Genomic DNA, 19954 nt, shown 5'->3' with positions numbered 1-19954 from the left:
ATTACTTGTGAGACTTAGTTGACCCGGACTGTGGGAACCAGGCTAAACAGCTGACTTGCCAGTATGTAAGAACATGGGTAGATCTGTTCAGATCAGGACATAGCACAGTATATTGTGAGGGTTCTCCATGGGAACAAAAACATTCCTCTCTCAAAAACATGGAGGAGAGTTTTCTGGTCTTTAGAATACATAGCTTTCCCAGCAACAATGAAACATGTCAAAGCAATGTCAGAAGCTATTACTGGAATTTAAGGGTACAATTATGCTTTTGATTGATTTTTTTGCTGCACAATATTTTTGGAGGGTAGGAGAGGTAAAGTATATTTACAGGATTTCTCTAATTTAAACAGGAGTCTTCAGTAACAAACTGGTATTGAACCACAAAAAAAAATTGTTTAAAATTTAACACATAGTAACATCAAAACAAACAAATGTTTCCATGGAGACAACTACCTAAATAAATGCTCACAGGAGAGCCAAGGCATGACGTCACCCAGGCCTGCCTGCATCCATAGTAACATGCCAGTATAAACAGAAATATTTTGATTTTTCTATAAAGTAATGTCACAGAATTAGCAATTTTATGGCAGTGCATAAACCATTTTCTTACAGTGTTAAGTGCTTGCACTTCTAAAATAAGGGCAATGATATTTATATCAGGGCTATTATTACCACCACCACATTAACTGCATCCAACAAGTGGAGCATGTGTATGGCATATCTAGTGTATCAAATTCCCCTGAGCAGTTGCTGACCCCAATAAACAAAGAAATTTATGTTCCCAAAGCAACACGTCGGAATGCTGGTCAGAGGGCAATCATATCTGTTCTTCTTAGATATTTTGCTTTCCATAGCTTGAAAAAACAACAATACTCCCAGATCTGATGTCACAGCCTCAATGTTTTGGTGGACTAACATGAAAATCCAGACACGTTTTATATTTTTCCACTTCTAGCTAGTCATCAATGAGCCAACTGTCTCTAGGGCCACAAGACTCACCAAACTCATCACACTGTCCCTGCAGGTACATGGCTTAGCCATTACAAGAAATGCAGATGAACAGATTTTACAAATCAGCTGTCAGCCCTGAGGAAAATGTGACATAAGACTGGGGGGGGGGGGAAACCAATGACAAAATTGTTACTAACCTTTCTCCAATGTTGCTCTTTGAGATGCGTTGCAACGTGTCCATTCCAATGTAGGTGTGTGCACGCTCTGAGCACAGATGCCAATTTTTTCCCCCTTACTGGTATCTGTTGGGTCAGCTCTCCTGCCCCTGGGTGTCGCATACTCATATCATTGATATAAAAGGGCCCTGCCAACCCTGCTCCCCTTCAGTTTCTTCTTGCCGACTGCCTCCAAGAGAGGGGACAGAGGGTGGGTTTGGAATAGAGATGTGCAACACATCTTGAAGAATAACCATTACAGAAAGATTAGTGACCATTTTTCTTCTTTGCGTGCTTGCACATGTCCATTCCAATGTAAGTGACACACGAGCAGTTGTACTGGAGGTACGTTCGGAGATTAGGGACAGGCTGACCGTAGCACAGCCTAGCTGAAGTCGGCATTGTCTCTGGCCAGTTGTGTAATGGTGTAACGTGTCATGAACGTGTGAACCGACAACCAAGTTGCCACCCTGCAGATGTCATGAATTGGAACTTATGCCAAAAAGGCAATGAAGGAGGCTTGAGACCTTGTAGAATGGACCGTTAGATTATAGAATCATAGAATCATAGAATTCAAGATCAGAAGGGACCATTATGATCATCTAGTCTGACCTCCTGCAAGATGCAGGCCACATTAGCCGATCTACCCACTCTTTTAGCAAGCGACCCCTGCCCCATGCTTCGGAGGAAGGCGAAAAACCTCCAGGGACACTGCCAATCTGCCCTGGAGGAAAATTCCTTCCCGACCCCAAATATGGCGGTCAGCTGAACCCCGAGCATGCGGGCAAGACTCTCCAGCCATACCCTCTGAAAGAGGTTAAGAATATCATATCATTGACCCAATTTGACCCAATTAGTCCACCAAAACATTGAGGCTGTGACATCAGATCTGGGAGTATTGTTGTTTTTTCAAGCTATGGAAAGCAAAATATTAGCTGGGGGCAGAATATCCATGAGCTCCTAACATGCTCTGATACACAAAGTAACCCACAATGAGATTCTCTGTGCAGAAGTGGAGAGACCTTTCATTCTTTCTTTCTCCTATCGCTATGAAGAGGTGAGTGGATCCACAGAACAGTTTGATTGTTTGTATATAAAAAGGCAGGGCACGCTGAATGTCCAACAAATGGAGGCGCTGTTCCTCTCTATTGGCATGTGGCTTAGGGTACAACACTGGCAGAAAAACTGCTTGATTGCAATGGCGAACATATTGCCAGCGGTTTCAATGGGTCATGCACTTTGACAGGACAAGATTTAGGTCCCACGTGGGAGCGAGTATACCCTCTCCAGACACTTGAGAAACCAGATGACCATGTTGTGTGAAGAGACAGAATTGCTATCAATCTTGAGATAGAAGGCTGAGATAGCCACTAAATGGACCTTGACTGAGCAAAGGACTAGACCTTGTTGTCTGAGCAGAAGCAGATAATCTATAACAAGTTCCAGAGATGACTGCAAGGACAGGACTTGACGTTGGGAACACCAGATGGAGAATTGATTTCATTTTGCTGGGTAGGTAGCTCTGGTGGATTGCTTTCTACTGCCCATTAGGACTTCATGGACTTGCTCCGAGCAAACTACTTCCTCCGGATTCAGCCAGGGAGCTTCCAGACCATCAGATGAAAGGATGTGAGGTTAGGGTGCCGCAGCCAGCTGCAATTCCTGGATATCCAGTCTGGGTGCAGCGGAAGCTGCCCTGGTGTCTCCATGGACATGCCTAGGAGGATGGAGAACCAATGTTGCCTGCAGCACGCCAGGGCTATGAGGATGACCTGTGCTCGGTCCCGCTTGATCTTCATCAAAACCTTGTGAATCAGCGGGATAAGAGAAAATGCATAATATAGGCACCTTGTCCACTGTAACTGGAACACATCTGCAAGAGACCCTGAGCTGTGACCTCTCAGGCAGCAGAACTGGTAGCATTTCCTGTTGGTTTGGGTGGCAAACAGATCTCTAACGGGAGTCCCCCACTGTTGGAAGATGTCCTTCATGATGTCTGGACGGAGAGACCACTCATGGTGAGAGGAGAAAGATCAGCTGAGGCGATCTGCCAGCTGGTTCTGGGTCCCAGGAAGATAAGATACCTCTAGGCTGATGGAGTAATTGATACAGAGCTCCCACAGGCAGATTGCTTCCTGGCATAGGGGGGAAGAATGTGCCCCGCCCTGCCTGTTTATGTAGAACACAGTCATATTGTTTGTGAGGATCAAAATGCACTTGCCCACCAAGTGGGGCCAGAAATGCCTGGCAGGCTAGACATATTGCCCTGAGTTCCCTGACACTGATGTGCAGGGAGAGCTCTTCTTGGGTCCAAAGACCTTGAGTTCTGAGGGACCCCAAGTGGCTCCCCAGCCAAGGGCCAATGCAGTGCATATCAGAGACAAGGATGACTGTGGATTTGAGAAGGGTACCTCCACATATACTGTCTGGCTGTCCAGCTGCCATGTCAGCGAGTTGAGGACCTGTACCAGAACCGTGAGCACTGAGTCCAGGTGATTGCAAGAGGGGGAGCAGACCATGGCTAGCCAGGCTTGTAGAGGTCTGAGTCTTAGTCTCGCATGTTGCACTACATGTATGCATGATGCCACGTGACTCAGGAGGCTCAGGCACTTTCGCATAGTCTTGTTCCGACAATCTTGAAGAGATTTTATCAGTAGGGCCCTACCTAATTCATGGCTATGAAAAAAACATCACGGACCATGAAATCTGGTCTTGTGTGTGCTTTTACCTTATACTATACAGATTTCCCGGGGGCAACCAGCGTTTCTCAAAATTGGGGTCCTGACCCAAAAGGGATTTGCAGGGGGGGCTGAAGGTTATTGTAGGAGGTGGGTGGGGGTCACAGTATTGACAACTTTACTTCTGTGCTGCCTTCAGAGCTTGGCGGATGGCCAACAGCCACCACTCTCCGCCAGGCACCCAGCTCTGAATGCAATGCCCTGCCAGCAGCTGCACAGAAGTAAGCGTGGCAATATCATACCATGCCACCTTTACTTCTGTGCTGCTGCCTTCAGAGATGGGCAGCCAAAGAGTGGCAGCTGCTGACCGAGGGCCCAGCTCTGAAGGCAGCAGCACAGAAGTAAGGGTGGCAATACCATACCATGCCATCCTTACTTCTGCCCTGCTGCTGGTGGCGGCTCTGCCTTCAGAGCTGGACTCCCAGCCAGAAGCCGCCACTCTTCGGCCACCCAGCTGTGCAGGCAGAGCCTCCACCAGCAACAGGGCAGAAGTAAGGGCAGCAGTGCTGCAACCCTCCCTACAATAACTTATGACCCCTCAACAACTCCTTTTTGGGTCAGGATCCCTACAATTACAACACCGTGACATTTCAGATTTAAATTTCTGAAATCATGACATTTCAGATTTTTTAAATCCTATGACTGAAATTGACCAAAATAGACCGTGAATTTGGTAGGGCCCAACTTATCAGGAACACAATCGAGAGTAACCAGTCGTCCGGACATAAAGCCCATGTTTGCACCAAGTCGAGTAGTGCTCCGATGAACTCTATCTTCTGGACCAGGATCAAGGTGGACTTCTGGACATTTAACAGAAGGCCCAATGCTTTGAATGTTGATTGGATGAGCCTCCACTTGAGCTCTAGACCAGCCAGTCATTGAGGTATGGGAACACGTGGACTATCCTTCTTTCTGAGCAAGGCCGCTACTCCCACCAGGCACTTTGAGAAAACCCGCAAGGCGGCCAACAGGCCAAACGAGAGCACCGCAAACTGGTAGTGGTTTCGGTTCATTACGAACTGTAGGAAATGTCTATTTCTGTATTTCAGGTTTTCCTGGTCACAGATCGAGGGCAGCATACCAATCCCCAGGATCCAGCGAGGGAATGATGGAAGCCAAGGAAACTATGCAGAATTTCAGTTTCTTGAGATATTGGTTAAGATGTTGCAGGTCTAGAATGGGTCAGAGACCACCTTTAGCTTTTGGAATTAGGAAAGAGCAGGAATAGAACCCCTTTCCTCTCAAGTGAATGGGAACTCCTCCACAGCTCCCACCCAAAGGAGGGGCTGGATTTATTGCTCCAATAAGGGCTAGTGAGAAGGGTCCCTGTAGAGGGACCGGGGGAAGAGGGGGAGAGGAAAAGGTGGGGTAGAAAGGAATTGGATGTTGTAAACCCAGTTCTATCGTGCTAAGAACCTAGTGATCTGAGGTGATATGGGTCCAGGCATCCAGGAAGTAGGAAAGGTGTTTGGAGAATGGGGGCTAGCTGGATCCAATACATATGGGATTGCAATATCGACCCTGAGCGTCTTGTCAAAACGAGTGTTTGGACGACCAAGTGTGTCTGGGAGCCAACTGCGTGGGGCCTGTGGAGGGGCCCTGCACCTAAATCCCCATTCCTCCTCCTCTGTTGGTCCTGCCTGGCAGTCTGCACGATCTAACGGCTCATCTGCCGTGGCCTATACTGCTTCCTTGAACCTGCCAGTACATAAAGTCCCAGGGATTTCAAAGTTGCCTTGGAGTCCTTAAGGCCGTGCGGTCTATCCTCCGTCTTCTCCGAGAAAACCACGGAACCCTCGAACTGGAGGCCCTGGAAGGTCTGTTGCACTTCCTGGGGAAGCCCTGTAACTGCCTGCAGGGATGCTCAAGCCATGGTCTTGCCTTACCCAATTAGAGAAGAAAACTCCAGCCTGGGGAAGTAGCTCCCTAAATTCTGTCAGCAACTCCCACATATTAAAGTCATAGCGCCCAGCAGGGTATGTCTTCTGCCCAAAGAGGTCCAACTTCTTAGTATCCTTTGCTTTGGGCGCAGAACCCGGCTGTTCATGGTGATCTTGCTCACAACCACCGACTCCCTTCCGGGGCGGGGGGTGGGGTGGGGTGGGGGGGGGGAAGAGTGCAAAAAAAGAAATTTGTACCCCTTGGCAGGAACAAGGTATTTACGCTCCATGCACTTTGCCATTGGTGGGAGGGAGGCTAGGGTTTGCCACAGGGCCTTAATCGGTTCCATGATGGCATCATGCAGTGGTAGAGCCGCTCTAGACAGGCCCACTGGCGAAACAATGTCCAGGAGGCCATGGGTCACCTCCTTGACCACCTCCACTTGGACCACTAGGCTTGAGGCTACCTGTTTCAATAGGCTCTGGTAAGCCTTATGGTCGTCCGGAGGTAGGAAAGCCCTGGTGACACCACGGCCTCATCTGGGGAGGAGGAAGAGGAGGCTAATGTTGGACCAGGCACCTCAGCTGGTTCTACAGCATCCACAGGAGCCTACAGGGCTTCCTCCTGGGGCTCAGTGCTGTGTCCGGTACCGCAGTCGATTTCTGAGGTATCTATTTCTGTGTGGTACTGGGGGCACCCTGGCTTCCGAAACAACTGAGTAAGAGCATCTCAGGAGATTTCCCCACCTCGGGCTAATTCCCACAGGTTCCAGAAGGGCCACCGCCTTGTAGGCGGACCCCACGGAGATGATGGCCAGGCTACTGGTGAAGAACTCGGTGCCAAGGTGGGGTAAGAATGGCTTGGGGAGCAGCAAGGTCAGCTGCGTTGATGGGGGAAAATACAATTCCACTTCCGAGTCCAATGATGATGAGCTATGCTGTGGAGACCAGGGCCATGCCATGCCACTCGGTGCCTGAGAGGGTCACCAAGGAGATCTTGCAACTGTCAGTGACAGTTTTCCCTTGCACAGCTATTGCAGCATTGGGCAAGGAGCTGGTGGAGATTCCCTTCCACTTGGGGACACCAGAGGTGCCAGATCCTGACTCTCCAGTGAGCCCAGTACCAGCAGGATTAGCAGACCCCACAGAGAAGGCTTCAGGAGTCAACGGCACTGCAAACTGGCTAGTGCGTTGACCCTGAGGAGGCGTCATAGGGTGCTGCAGTGCCATGGGTGCGGGCACCTGATGGTGAGGTACCGGGGACAAAGAGCGGCTCAGCATGGGTCTTGCTATCTATCTCCCTTGTACTTTGGCACTGGAGATCTGCTCTTCTCTTGGTGCTTACGGTGTTTCTTCCTGGGCACTGGGGAAGATGATCGGTGCCCAGAGACCTGTGTTGATGGAAGAGCAATCGGCATCGAGGCCGAGTTGCTTCAGGCCATGTCCACGCACAGCGCCAAGGCCAGTCTTAGGGCCGCCTCCATGAGGAAGACCTTCAATTGAGCAGCTTGGTCCTTCTGAATCCAGGCTTAAACTTCTTGCAAATTTGGCAAGTGGTCTTTTCTACAAGCTTCCCCTAAGCACTTGAGGCAGCTTGAGTGCAGCTCGCTCATAGGCATAGACTTACTGCACGAAGTGCAAGGCTTGAACCCCGGTGACTGAGGCCTGACTAGCACCGGGATGGTGGACAGCTCCGCTGTCTCAGAGCGGTGGAGACCAAACTATCTAGAAACTACTAAAACTACACTAACTATGTACACTAAAAATGAGAGAAAATCCACTAAGAGAAGGATTGCCTAGGCAATGAGGGTTCCAGCAACTGTCACGGGCAGTAAGAAGAAACTGAAGGGGATCAAGGTCGTCAGAGCCCTTTATACAAACGCTATGACTGCACAATGCCAGGGATGCTAGAGTTGACCCAATGGATACCACTAAGGGAAAACATTCCAGCAACTGTGCTCGGGGTGTGCGAACACCTACAATGGATGGACACGTGCAAGCACTCAAAGAAGAAGAAACCTTCTAAAAAGGAAGGCAGCTGCTCCCAGTGTTGAAAAATGCCTAAAGAACCCTCCATTCCAAACTTTACCTAGTGTTTGCTTGATGTGTTTCTCTAACAACTTTACAGTACTGTCCAGCCTGCATTACCACTCTTTTTAGTATGCTAATCATAAAAGAAACATACCTCCTAAATAAAGCACAGAAGGTGCAAGAAAAAATAGCAGTGATCGAGTGAGCTAATATTATTAAATATTTTCTATTAAAGCAGAGTATTTTAACATTAGCCAAGCATACAGGCAGAAGTATGGTTATCACAGTTACAGAAACATCCATGCTAAATAAATGACTTTTTGAGGTTCTGCTATGAAAATTCACTATCCAATATCTTGAAAAAGTATCTCCCTTCTGGCGGGACACTATTGTGGCTGTGCCTGGCTTTGAATTACAGCATTAAATACGCAAAGCGTGATTGAGGACCTTTTGAAAAATTACACTTTCCACAAAGTAAACCTTGGCTTCTTTGCTTATCAGTGGTATGTATGTTTGTTTTTGCTGGTTTCATACACGACAGTAAAACAATTATAATAAAAATCACACATGAGGAAATTGAAATACAAAGCTATCTTTAAAACCAGGATTCTCCTTCAATATAAATAAGAGCACGGGCAACATACCATAGCATAAAACCCTGGGGGTATGTGGGGAAAAAAAAGACTCTATAGGCTGTGATAACATTCTGAGTCTACTGTCTCCCATGACAAGCTGAACTTGTTCATCTGATAAATAATCATTTACATAGTTTTGCTGGTAGTTTCAGGGAGGCAATGAGCATTTCCACCTAACAGTTCTCTCTCTGAAAGTGTATGTGGCAAGGAATGCTTTCACAGTCTAGGTTTACTGGATTTAATACATTATTTTATCCCACAATGCACTGTAAAACTTTATCATTCATTTAGAATAATTCCACTTGCCTTTACAAGGCAAGAAAAAGTGAAATAGCACTGTTCGATATCCATATGATGTTATTGATATTGAGAAATGTGTCTGAACTTTTTGGTGCATGTAAAACACGTAAATCAGAAATCTGTTTCCCTATTCGGTCTCTCAGACTGGTTAATTAAACCCTTCTGAATCGAGCTGGTTTGATTATTTGTTGTTAATTTAGTTCTTTTTCCTGTTCGGAATCCCAGTTTCTACCAATGAATGCTTTATACATAAATATTCATCTGTGTGAACAGCCTTTGAGTTGTTCTCAAGCTGTTCACTTCAGCTATTTACAGTCTGTAACTAGTCACCTCCGCTTACATTCTCTGACTGGGTGACAAAGTTTTTAAATTGGAGAGTAATGAATGGTGATCAAATAGCAAATAATTAAGGTCCTACTTGAATCACTGGATGATTGTTAAATAATTGTGGCTGAGTTGCAGACAAGACATGGAAAAAAAATCACAGAAAAGTAATAATGGACCTTTATTAACTGTGGTAATGTGGAAAAGCCAGAGAAGATCTATTTGTTTAAGAAAAAATTGCTGGAATAATACAAACACTCAAGTATTAAGTTATGCCTAATTTTTGTGTGATAACCAGACATTTTGCTGCAACTATATTCAGTCATTAATGCACGGGGCTGACAGTCCGAGCCCCAGGCTTTATCAGTTTGGATAAATGGGGATCTATTACACTAACAGGGAAAAAAAGCATGTGTTGCAAACCTGAAAATGTCTGCAAAATTGTGGCCTGCACACCAAGCTAATAAAAATCAAAATTGCACTGGAAGCCTAATATTGAGGAATCTGCAATTTTACAAATTAAGTAGGGCCTTACAAATAATACATTTCTGGAATGAAATTTTAGATGATAGAAATTTGTGCTAAAATCCATCAAACATCTGGGATTTATGAGTGTTTTCTTAAGTGTCTGTAAATATCCAGATGATTATCAAACAAAAAAATACATTCCCATAAATAACAATGAACTCAACTCACATATTCTTGTAACACCACACACATTGTTGTATTTTTCCAATCATCTCGACCTTTTTATGTTCTTCATACCGACGCTTCCCCTTCCTCTTACCTTAATGTACATTCAGAAGCCATTCACTCCCAGATCTGTTCAATTTATCTTCAACCCTGTATATCATCCTCTCACCCAAGGCCACCAGCATAACTACAATCCAATCTGAATTTATGTCCCCATCTAGAGACTGGCAGTGACTCCAAATTTTTCATTTTAATTGAAATAGTGTAATCAAGCTACCACATGGCTTCATCATCAATGCTAAGTAATATAATGAACCTTAGCTGAGCTTCCTTTAAAAGCTATAAGGAAAGAAAGACAGACATTTCCAGCCTTTCAAACAGTGTAGATTCACTATAACTTTCATAGATTAAGTTTGCTTAGTCCAATAAATGCTGTTCATGTTGAGAAAAGATTACCAGATCCTATAAGGTGTTCAGCACCTCCCAGGGAAAGTTCCAATGTGTTCTATCAGTACCAGCACTCTGCAGGGGGGAGAATGCTTTCCTGTAGCAGAAAAAGGTAACAACTGAACAAACTCCATCACTCAGATGACTTTGAGCAAAGGAGTCAGCAGTGATCACATATTCCTGATTTTCAGAAGCTATCCTTCATCCCAGACTAGCAGCCATACATATGTAGATATAGTGATTCTGACTGAAGACTGATTTCACTAAGCTTAAATTGTCTCCAGATTCCACAAAGTTTTCCAGTTATACCCTATGAGTATGGCTGATCAGAAAATTGTCCCCACTGAAAATTCCAGCTGAAAATCCAATCTGGAAATGCCTCCATGGTGCCTCATGCCTCCATTGTTCTCTATGGGCCTGGCTCCCTGACTAGACTACATCTCCCATAGTGCATCATGGCTTCCCCTATTGCTGAGCCATCATAATGCACCCTTGGAGTCCTTGGCCATGGTGTATCATGGGAGATGTAGTCCAGCTGGGGAACCCAACCCAGAGAGGAGAATGGGAGCTACAACTCCCATGAGGCACCACAGTGGTATTCTCCTATCAATATTTTTCCATTTTCAGGTGTTTGATGTTGAACTTTTGGTTGAATTTTTTTAATCCAAACTCTTTTTCAACAAAACTCTGCCTAAAACCCACATACCTTACACTGATTATTACCTTTCTCTAGAAATAATCCCACTGGGGGAAAATGGGACTACTCCCAACAAAGTAGGCTCTACTCAATCTGTGAGTAAGGGTCACAGAATCTGCCCATTGATTTTTTTGGTCAGGTATGGAGGGGAGGAGAAGGAAAGGAGACGTTGCATTTGTTTGAGCACAACCAGTATACACCAAGCTTACTCATGTCTCCCAGGTGTCCAGAAAGTGACTACATTGCCAGTGTTCCAGCAGTTGAGCCTGTTAGCCTTCTACACATATAAGATTTCATTCTAGTTTTTATTTAACCTTTTAAATGTGTGCACTGTTCAGCACTTCAGGGGATTTCACTGATCCTGTTAACACAACTGTCAATTAAAACGCTACTTGAAATATATATGTGATCTCTAGTGAAAATTAAAGCTTCCGTTACAATGAACCAAAACAATAAAATACAAATCACAAAAACAAGTTGGAAAAATGACTACTGAAAAAGGGTATACAGAAATGATCTGGTAGAATCTTTTAAGGAAGGCTTGAAATACTGAAATTTTCACAGTTAAATGACAGTTATTGCCTATTTCTCCCCCCACTGATAAAATACAAAAAGAAATGTCATAGCTAAAAATAATAATTTACACAGAGGGAACGTTCAAAACTTATGCTGCACTTGCCGACAATGGGTGGGCAATTAGTTAATAAGGAATTAATATTCTAAAATAAATTACTTTATCTTCCAATGATTAAAAATGCAGTGACTTCAGGTATCAATAGACAACAGTACCCGAAAGCTAATCCTGGGTTCTGGCACCTTTGCGTAGAAGCCTCTGAAAGCCACCCAACCAGCAGTGGCTGCTCAACACTTACATCCTACTCATGACTCCACCCCGCCTGGGCACTGAGGAATGACATTAAAGAGGCAATGAGCATGCATACAGTCTTCCAAGATAGTGGAAGACTGGTTTCTCCAGTTGATTTACAGGGGGGTAAGAGACCAAGTTCCCTTCTTCCAGCACTGTCCTTGGCTGACAGCTCCAAAAGGAAACAAGGTGAGTGAGGTAATATCTTTTATTGAGCCAAATTCTGTTGGTGAGAGAGACAAGCTTTCGAACCACACAGAGCTCTCCTTCAGGGCTGGGCAAGGTACTCAAGAGTGTGACAGCTAAATGCAAGGTGGAACAGATTGTTTAGCATAAGTAGCTAGCAAATATGCTAAGGGACCATTCAAGGTAAAGTGGCTCACTGACACCTCTGCAGTCATAGGACAAAACAAGGCAATTAGTGGATTATAGGTTGTTGTAATAAACCATAAATCCAGCATCTCTGTTCAATCCATGATTTTTAGTGTCTAGCAGAGTTATGAGTTTAAGCTCCCAGGCTTGTCTTTGGAACGTGTTGTGGATGAGAACTTAGAGGTCAGATACAAAGTGATTGCTGAAATGTGTTCACCCACAGGTGGGAGGGTGGTTTTGTCTTTTATCATTTTTCTGTGTGAGTTCATTCATGAGCACAGTGATTGTTTGGTTTCACCCACGCTGAATAGATCTGGGACCGGCACGGCTACAACTACACTGCATAACTCCAGAAGGAAGCAGCCAGCCAGGAGAAAAGACAGAAGACCGGGCTCTCTCAGGCAGAAGAGCCAGCACCCCAGAGCAGTCATGAGAATAAGAACCCAGTGATCCCCATTCCTAAAGAAGGAAGCAATTAACCCTGTAATAGCTGCATGGGAGTTACTGCAGCTCTGTCATTCCAGCAAAGGTTGAGACATCAGGAATTCCTGGGCAATTTTTATACAACAAAACATGTATTGGTTACCTCCTTGGGAGCAGGGAGCACTGGGGAGTGGAAGTGGCCTGTGTTTATATCAGTGTGGTCTTCCTCTAGCCCCATGTCCCTAATGCTCCACACAGTGGTGCAAACAGAATTCATTTCTTACCGGTATGCAGCACCAGCTAAGGTGGGGGGGGGGGGAAGAGAGGCACGTGACCTCCCCGTGTGACCCCACCCTGCCCCAGCCCGGGGCCCCGCACTCTCCCCCTCCCCATGATCCATCCCACGTTACCTGGGGAGGGGAGCGCTCCCATGGGTGGACACAGCACAGCTCCTGCGTGGGCTAATAAGAGAAGAGGAGGGCTTGCTCTCTGGAACAATAACCACTTCACAGTCACACCTGCTTTGGGAATTGCCAGCAGAAGAGCTTCAAACCAGCTCCTTCTGACAGCAGAAAATATTTTTTTCAGACATACTGACAAACCGAGCCCCGCGCTAGTGACAAACCGAGCCCCGCGCTAGCAGCTCCTCCAGCGTGGCTGTACTGCCCCCAGCCCCTCCCCCAGCCCTTCCACGCAGCTGCAGCTGCCGAGTCCTGCCCGGGGTCTGTACAGCGGCTCTGCCGGAGAATAGCCCTGGGTGGACAAGGCAGGGGGCAGTACTCCCATGCTGAAGGAGCTGCCAGTGTGGGGTTCTGCTCCTTTCATGCCGCGGTTCCCAGGAGAGCCCTGAACCACAGGGCTCTCCTGGAAACTGCAGCGGCGAAAGGAGCAGACAGTGGGCGCTAGGCGGCCCCACACTGGCAGCTCCTCCGTCGCAGCAGCCCCGCCCCCAGCCCTGTCCTCCGGCAGGGCTGCTGTACAGACCCCGGACAGGAGACGTACACATGCAGCTGTGTGGAAGAGCTGGCGGCAGTACAGCCACACTGGAGGAGTTGCCAGCCTGGGGCCACCCGGTGGCCACACATTCTGCTCCTCCTGTGTCTTTCCGGTACGTCGTACCAGATATAAATAGCTTACTGGTATGGCGTACCATACTGCCCTACTTGCACCACTGGATCCACACCTCACTCCCACAGAGCATAAGTGAATCCACTCAACCCAGTAGGCATCAGGTCTGAGTTCTCAGGATCCATCAATCTAGTGCACACCAGTTTCTGCAATACTAAGGGCCTATTGTCACGGAGTCCCCAGGCGATGCTCTGGAACTGCTCCCCACAAAGCCAGTCAGGACTCTGGGGAACCTCCTCTCCCTTGGAGCAGACTGTCTTCAGGGCAAGAAGCTCACAACGTTTCACCTTCCTGGGTCTGACCTTGGAGCATTCAGCATATGCCCCTCCGTGCGCTTCCCACAGCGAGTCCGCCCAGGCGGGGTCCTGGGGAAGCCAGAGGGTCCTGCACACACTCCCACTTCACAGTCAGACGTGACTCTTAGCCAGTCAGTAAAACAGAGGTTTATTAGATGACAGGAACACGGTCTAAAACAGAGCTTGTAGGTACAGAGAAGGGGACCCCTCAGCCAGGTCCATTCTGGGGCCCAGAGAGCCAGACAACCCCATCTGCCCTCACTTCCCATCCCCAGCCAGCTCCAAACTGAAAACTCCTCCAGCCCCTCCTGTCTGGTCTTTGTCTCTTTCCCGGGCCAGGAGGTCACCTGACCTCTTTGTTCTCCCACACCTTTAGCATCCCCTTGCAGGGGGGAAGGGCCCGGGCCATTAGTTGCCAGGAGACAGAGTGTCAACCAGAAACTGAGGCATCCACCCAGTATTCAGGGGAAACATTAAGAACAGTCCCACCTCGTCACACCTATCACATCATTTACTGCATGGAAACTGGCCTGCGAAAGTAGCCCTAGGATTTGTCATTTCCTGTTAAACTTAAATATTTATTTGTTGCTAGCCTATCAAAACCAAAGAATACTTGAAAATAAACATTGACATCATCCATCAAAATTCATTAAAACACGAAACTGAAAGCCCAACCACCTCCAAGCTTAGCCATCTACTACAATGGGCTAATTCACTGATAAGATTCCACTTGAAATACAGAGACTGGTTATGGCAACAGAATCTCCAGAAAAATACTGTCACAGGAGCAGATATGGCGAGAGGCTAACCCAAGAACAAAAGGGTTAGAGTGCCTACGCCAAAACAGCTGTGAGAGGAAACACACTCACCACAAACAGCATTTTTCCCCCCCACTCAGAAAAAGCCAGTGGATGAGGTTGTTGAAGCATAAACAATGGATTCATTCAAGAATTAATGACATGATATCCTATGACTCGCATACATCACAGTGGACAACCCATGAAGAGTAAAGAGCCCTTTCTTCTCTGTTTTTCTTATCTTTGGTGGGCTCTAAGGGTCAATTTTTCAGCAAGTCTCCCTAATTGAACCTGCAGCTGCCGCAATTTGCATGGCCTCAAACCAGCATTTACACATGAAACTGTGGGTTTGGGCATGTGCAAACATATCCTCCTGCAAACTATTAGCACAATTAAGGAATCTGGCTGAAAATTTGTCCTTAAATAAAACTAAGTGTTGTGCAACTTAAACAACTTCTAAGGTAATGAACGACAGAGGGACTAATGAGCTCAGCACCCACCAGCAGCTCCCCATGGCCCTGCCCCACCCCCCTGCTCCAGCTCGCCTCCACCTCCTCCGCGAGCGCGCTGCTGCGTCCTGCTTCTCCCCTCTCCCTCACAGCACTTGCGCCATGAAACAGCTGATTCATGGGACAGGGAGGGGGGAGGAGGGGAAATGCGGCACGCTGGGGGAAGAGGCAGGGCCGGGGCAGGGATGTGGGGAAGGGATCCAGGATGGGCAGGGAGGGGGTGGAGTTAGGGCGGGGACTTTGGGGATGGGGTTGGAATGGGGGTGGGGCCAGGGGCAGGGATGGGGTGGAGTTGGAGCGGGGCCAGGGGTGGGCGGTGCGGGTACTCACCAGCGCCTGGAGAAAGCTGGCATCTATGCTTGGCAGTGCCAATCTCTGGGCAGCATGCGTATGCGTCTTCATTACCAGTACACCATCCAGTTTTTGGTGGCTGATAAGTAGAAGGCTTCAGCCACCAAAAACTGGATGGCCTATTTGTGATGCAGTTGCGTGCCCATGCCACACAAGATTGGGACCATCAAGAAAATCTTATTTATTACCTCAGTCAAACTGGACTCTTAGCCTCTAAGGGGAAAAAAAACTAGTGAGTGTCTGTGGCTGCTCTTTGGACTTCCCCAGCTGGTGAATCTGCCCTCTGGCTTACAAGTGTGTTTAAAAATTGTAAAACTATGCATGGGTGACCCCTCACTGACCAACATTGTAGCCTGACTTGAGCCAGAGCTCCGTTAGTACAGGTACATAACTTTAATTTTAAAAAGTGCTGGGGAAGTGTTAGCAACTTGTGGTGATAAACATGGATCTTTCCTGAACATACTGTAGCTTAAGTCATGAAACACTCAACTCCGCTAAGGACAGCTGCTCAGAAGTTTAAAGGACATTTTCAAACAAAGTGTCATAAAGCAAATATGAAAGGGTGTAATTGTGGCAGAGGTACATGTGTGCTGTACCTGCTGTTGCTCATAAAATGTTAATTCTACGAGTCACACCAGCTTTGGGGAGGGAAATAAAAATATATACCTGGGAGGGGGTGCAAAGTATAACAAGACAAGGGAGCAAGAAAAGGGAAGGAACTTACTTGATTTTACTGAAGACGATGTCAACATCCGTGATTGTCACATTCTTCCCATCTATCACATGACAGTCCTTACATAATTTTGACCAGTTTTTCCCATGCATTTCTTTTCCTGTGGCTCTGGTATCTCCGTGGATGGCAAACTTTTTAAAAGCCTCTTCTAGAGCAGTAAGTTCTGCAGCCATGGCCCCTTCGTGGGAACTGTTTGACTCATAAGATAGCCTTTTGGCTGCTCTCTCTTTTGCCGGATCTGCAGGAGACTTTGGAGGAGTCTTGTTTGCAGGCTTAGTGGACTTTGTTTTATTGTCAGACATCATGCTGCAAAGAGGGGGAAAAAAAGATCAATGCATTCCCTGCAGATTAATTTGCATAGTTTACCCTCTTTATTAGTTTGTCCCTTGAGAACTAGACTTTTCACATGCTACAGTCCATGTTACAATCTGTGAAGGGAGCTTACCTTACACACTTAGTAGTAACTTGATACTTTCTAGTAGGGTTTATGTACATGGACAGCTAGTGTGTGGCAATCCAGGGTGCAAATCTACAGCATGCTAGCTGAACACAAAATGGCAGCATGGACCCTGCTACTGCACACTAAATGTTTGAAACAGCAGTACCTTAAAACACACTATGGAACTTTTAGTGCCTGGAAGCAAGTCCACACAGCCAGGGATGCTTGTTAAATTCTTGGACAGTGCCCTTCTGTTAACAAAACTAACTACGAGGTAAAAGATCTGAGAACTGACCTGCTACAGTACGTTGGATTCGACACCTGCAGGAAGTAGCAGCACTAGGAAAACATGTTCCTATTCCAGATGACGCCATTCAGATTTGATTTCATCTGGTCCCTCTGCTTTACTTTCTTTCACTCGCAGTCTGATATCAGGGGTGCTAGAACAATGTTTATAGCGGGGGCGCTGAAGGTGGAAACCATGTATCTGGGCTGTTATTGCTACTTCAAGCCAGGGGGTGCGACAGCACCCACAGTACCCCTAGTTCCAGCACCTATGTCTGATATGCCCTTCTGGAGAAACTTGAGCAAGCTGCTAGTTAGCATAACACCTGTTTGCAGGCAGCATCAAGAAGCAGCAACAATACAAAAGAGCAGTACAATTTCTTACATTTAGAATCCTCCAACACTGATTTATCCATAGCACTCATCAGTGGTAAGAGGAAAATACACAACTCCAATCCAGTTCAACCCTCTCTGAATATGGGCTGGAAAACTCTGTGTACTTACTCTGTGTTTGCTTCTGAAATGGGTAAGAGACCACAACCTTTTAACATAGTTTAGTTAGTTTGTGTAGAGAATACCACATGTGACCAAGTGTGGGTTTTACTCCTGAATTACATGCAAAGTCCTTCTTGTTTGATCCCAGTGCTCACTAGGGTGAAAGTGTGAAAAATCGGGACGGGGTGGGGGGTAATAGGAGTCCATATAAAAAAAGCCCCAAATATCAGGACTGTCCCTATAAAATCAGGACATCTGGTCACACTAGTGCTCACATATGACAGCAATGAATAGTATATAATGCCTAGATTAGATTTCGGCTCAGCTTCTGCCTCCCCTCAGGCCAGTCACCAAATTATCTGATGTAACCTCAGAGGACTCAGACACACCCACATTTCTCGTTTTCCTACTTAGCCTGAATCCCGCACTCTGCAACAGCAGCTGACCATCAGCTATTTGTTGTGCAACACCTGCTGATCTATTTGGGGCCTGTTCCAGGATAGAGCCTGGGTCCCAAGGACATGCCCTTAACCTGCCCCAATACCCACCAGATACATAGCAGACACCAGGCTGTATTCAATCTTGACGTGTGGATACTGGTTGTAACAACATGCAACTAAAGACCATACCACTAGAATTCACACTCTCAACAAATTTCATGTGGCCAATGATTACCATCTCCCACCCTTAGGCAGGAGGGGGAAGAAAACAGAAGGACAAAGTTTAGTATTGGAACAGTAACTTTCCTTTTTTCTAGTATTTCAGATTTGTTTAAACTATAATAATGTAATTGTCATTTGAATTTTCTACCTTAACTCATTCTTAAATTTACTTCCCAGACAAAAATATTTAAGAAATCACTATATTATTTCACATTTACCAGCATTTTCAGAATTCATACTGTTAATAAAGTATCTAGGTAAGTTCTACACAACTCTCAAGACCCTCACAGGTTTTCCCAGACATCACTTTGATTCTGTTAAAACCATATACAACTATTGCATACATCTTTACCTACTTTCACCAGAGCGCATCTTCTCTGTAGGAGTCTCTGTTGAGAGCTGAGAGAGAGCACTCAATTGTGAAGTAGGCGGCTAGAATGAACTTCTTGAAGCTAGAAATTCTGTAGCCCTACACTATAGGCAATCTTGTAACAAAGACTACTACAACAAAGGGAGCTTTGTACTGGTATTTCATGATAAACTTGCACCACGTAATGTGTCCGTAAGTGATGTAGCTCAGACTGTGAAGCAGCACTGTATATTTTTTAAAGGTTTAAATAAAGACCCAGATTTCCAAATAAATTACATTAAAAAAGGAGAGGTCTTCATACTAATAAGAACATAAGAGTGGCCACAATGAGTCAGACAAAAGGTCCATCTAGCCCGGTATTCCGGCTTCCGACAGTGGCCAATGCCAGGTGCCCCAGAGGGAATGAACAGAAGAGGCAATTAAGTGATCCATCCCGTCGTCCCAGCTTCTGGCAAACAGAGGCTAGGGACACAATCCCTGTCCATCCTGGCTAATAGCCATTGACGGACCTATCCAGTGATAAGCTGCCAAAATCATAACAACCAGTTCCCTCCTCACCCCAGGAGGGATCATGCCCCCACCCAGACTCCTGCCCCAACCAACCCCCCGTGTTCCTTGATGCCCCCCCACCCCAGGGACCCCTGCCCCATCCACCCCCCTTCCCTGTACCCTGAGTACCCTCCGCCGCCCCATCCAACCCCTCCTCTCATTCCTGATGGCCCCCCAGGACTCCTGCCCCATCCAATCACCCCTTCTCTCTGTCCCCTGACTGCCCCTGGAACCCTTGACCCTGACTGCCTCCCACTGCCCCATCCAACCCCTGATCCTTTCTAACTGCCCCACCAGGACCCTTGCCCCTATTCAATCCCTCTGTTCCCTGCCCTCTGACCCCCCAACCCCCGAACTCCCCTGCCCTCTCTCCAACACCCCCTCCCTGCCCCCTTACTGCGCTGCCTGGACGTGGCTGGCGGCGCTACAGTCCGGCCGCTGCTGGAACCGGGAGCCCGGGGATGCGGGGCCGGGACAGGAGTCGCACGGCCGGAGAATGTGGCGGGAGCCCGGCGGCCGGAGCCAGGCGGCTGGCCGGGTGGAGCCAAGGAGGGCCGCGGCCAGAGCTGGAGCCGGGCAGCCGGGGCCGCCGCCACGCCCAAACCCGCGCTGCCGGAGACCGGCCCCGTGGCAAAACAGCAGGGGCGGCTGGAGCCACGGGGCCAGGCTGGGCCGGAGCTGGGGGGCCGTGTCAAGAGCCATGCATCCGGGTAGGTGGGGGCACGGCGGGACCAGGGGGGGGGGGGATGCGGCCGGGGACGGGTGGCCG

General features: G+C 47.2%; 1 protein-coding gene across 6 annotated transcripts in view; it reads right to left on the bottom strand.

Moving 5' to 3' along the window:
* Positions 1-19954, bottom strand: part of LOC123364689 (tubulin polymerization promoting protein) — a 120704-nt gene that overhangs the window by 74619 nt on the left and 26131 nt on the right. For 5 of the 6 annotated variants that reach the window (XM_045007014.1, XM_045007010.1, XM_045007011.1 and 2 more), the window contains one exon: positions 16377-16691. In XM_045007014.1, the coding sequence (XP_044862949.1) occupies positions 16377-16690 (314 nt within the window). In that variant the 5' untranslated portion in view covers position 16691. Of the gene's footprint in view, positions 1-16376; positions 16692-17119; positions 17190-19954 lie in introns of those variants that run through there. The other variant, XM_045007012.1, reaches the window with a different exon arrangement.

Source organism: Mauremys mutica, chromosome 2, assembly GCF_020497125.1.
Source record: "Mauremys mutica isolate MM-2020 ecotype Southern chromosome 2, ASM2049712v1, whole genome shotgun sequence".
NCBI lineage: Eukaryota > Metazoa > Chordata > Testudines > Geoemydidae > Mauremys > Mauremys mutica.
This window is presented reverse-complemented; position numbering and strand designations above follow the sequence as displayed.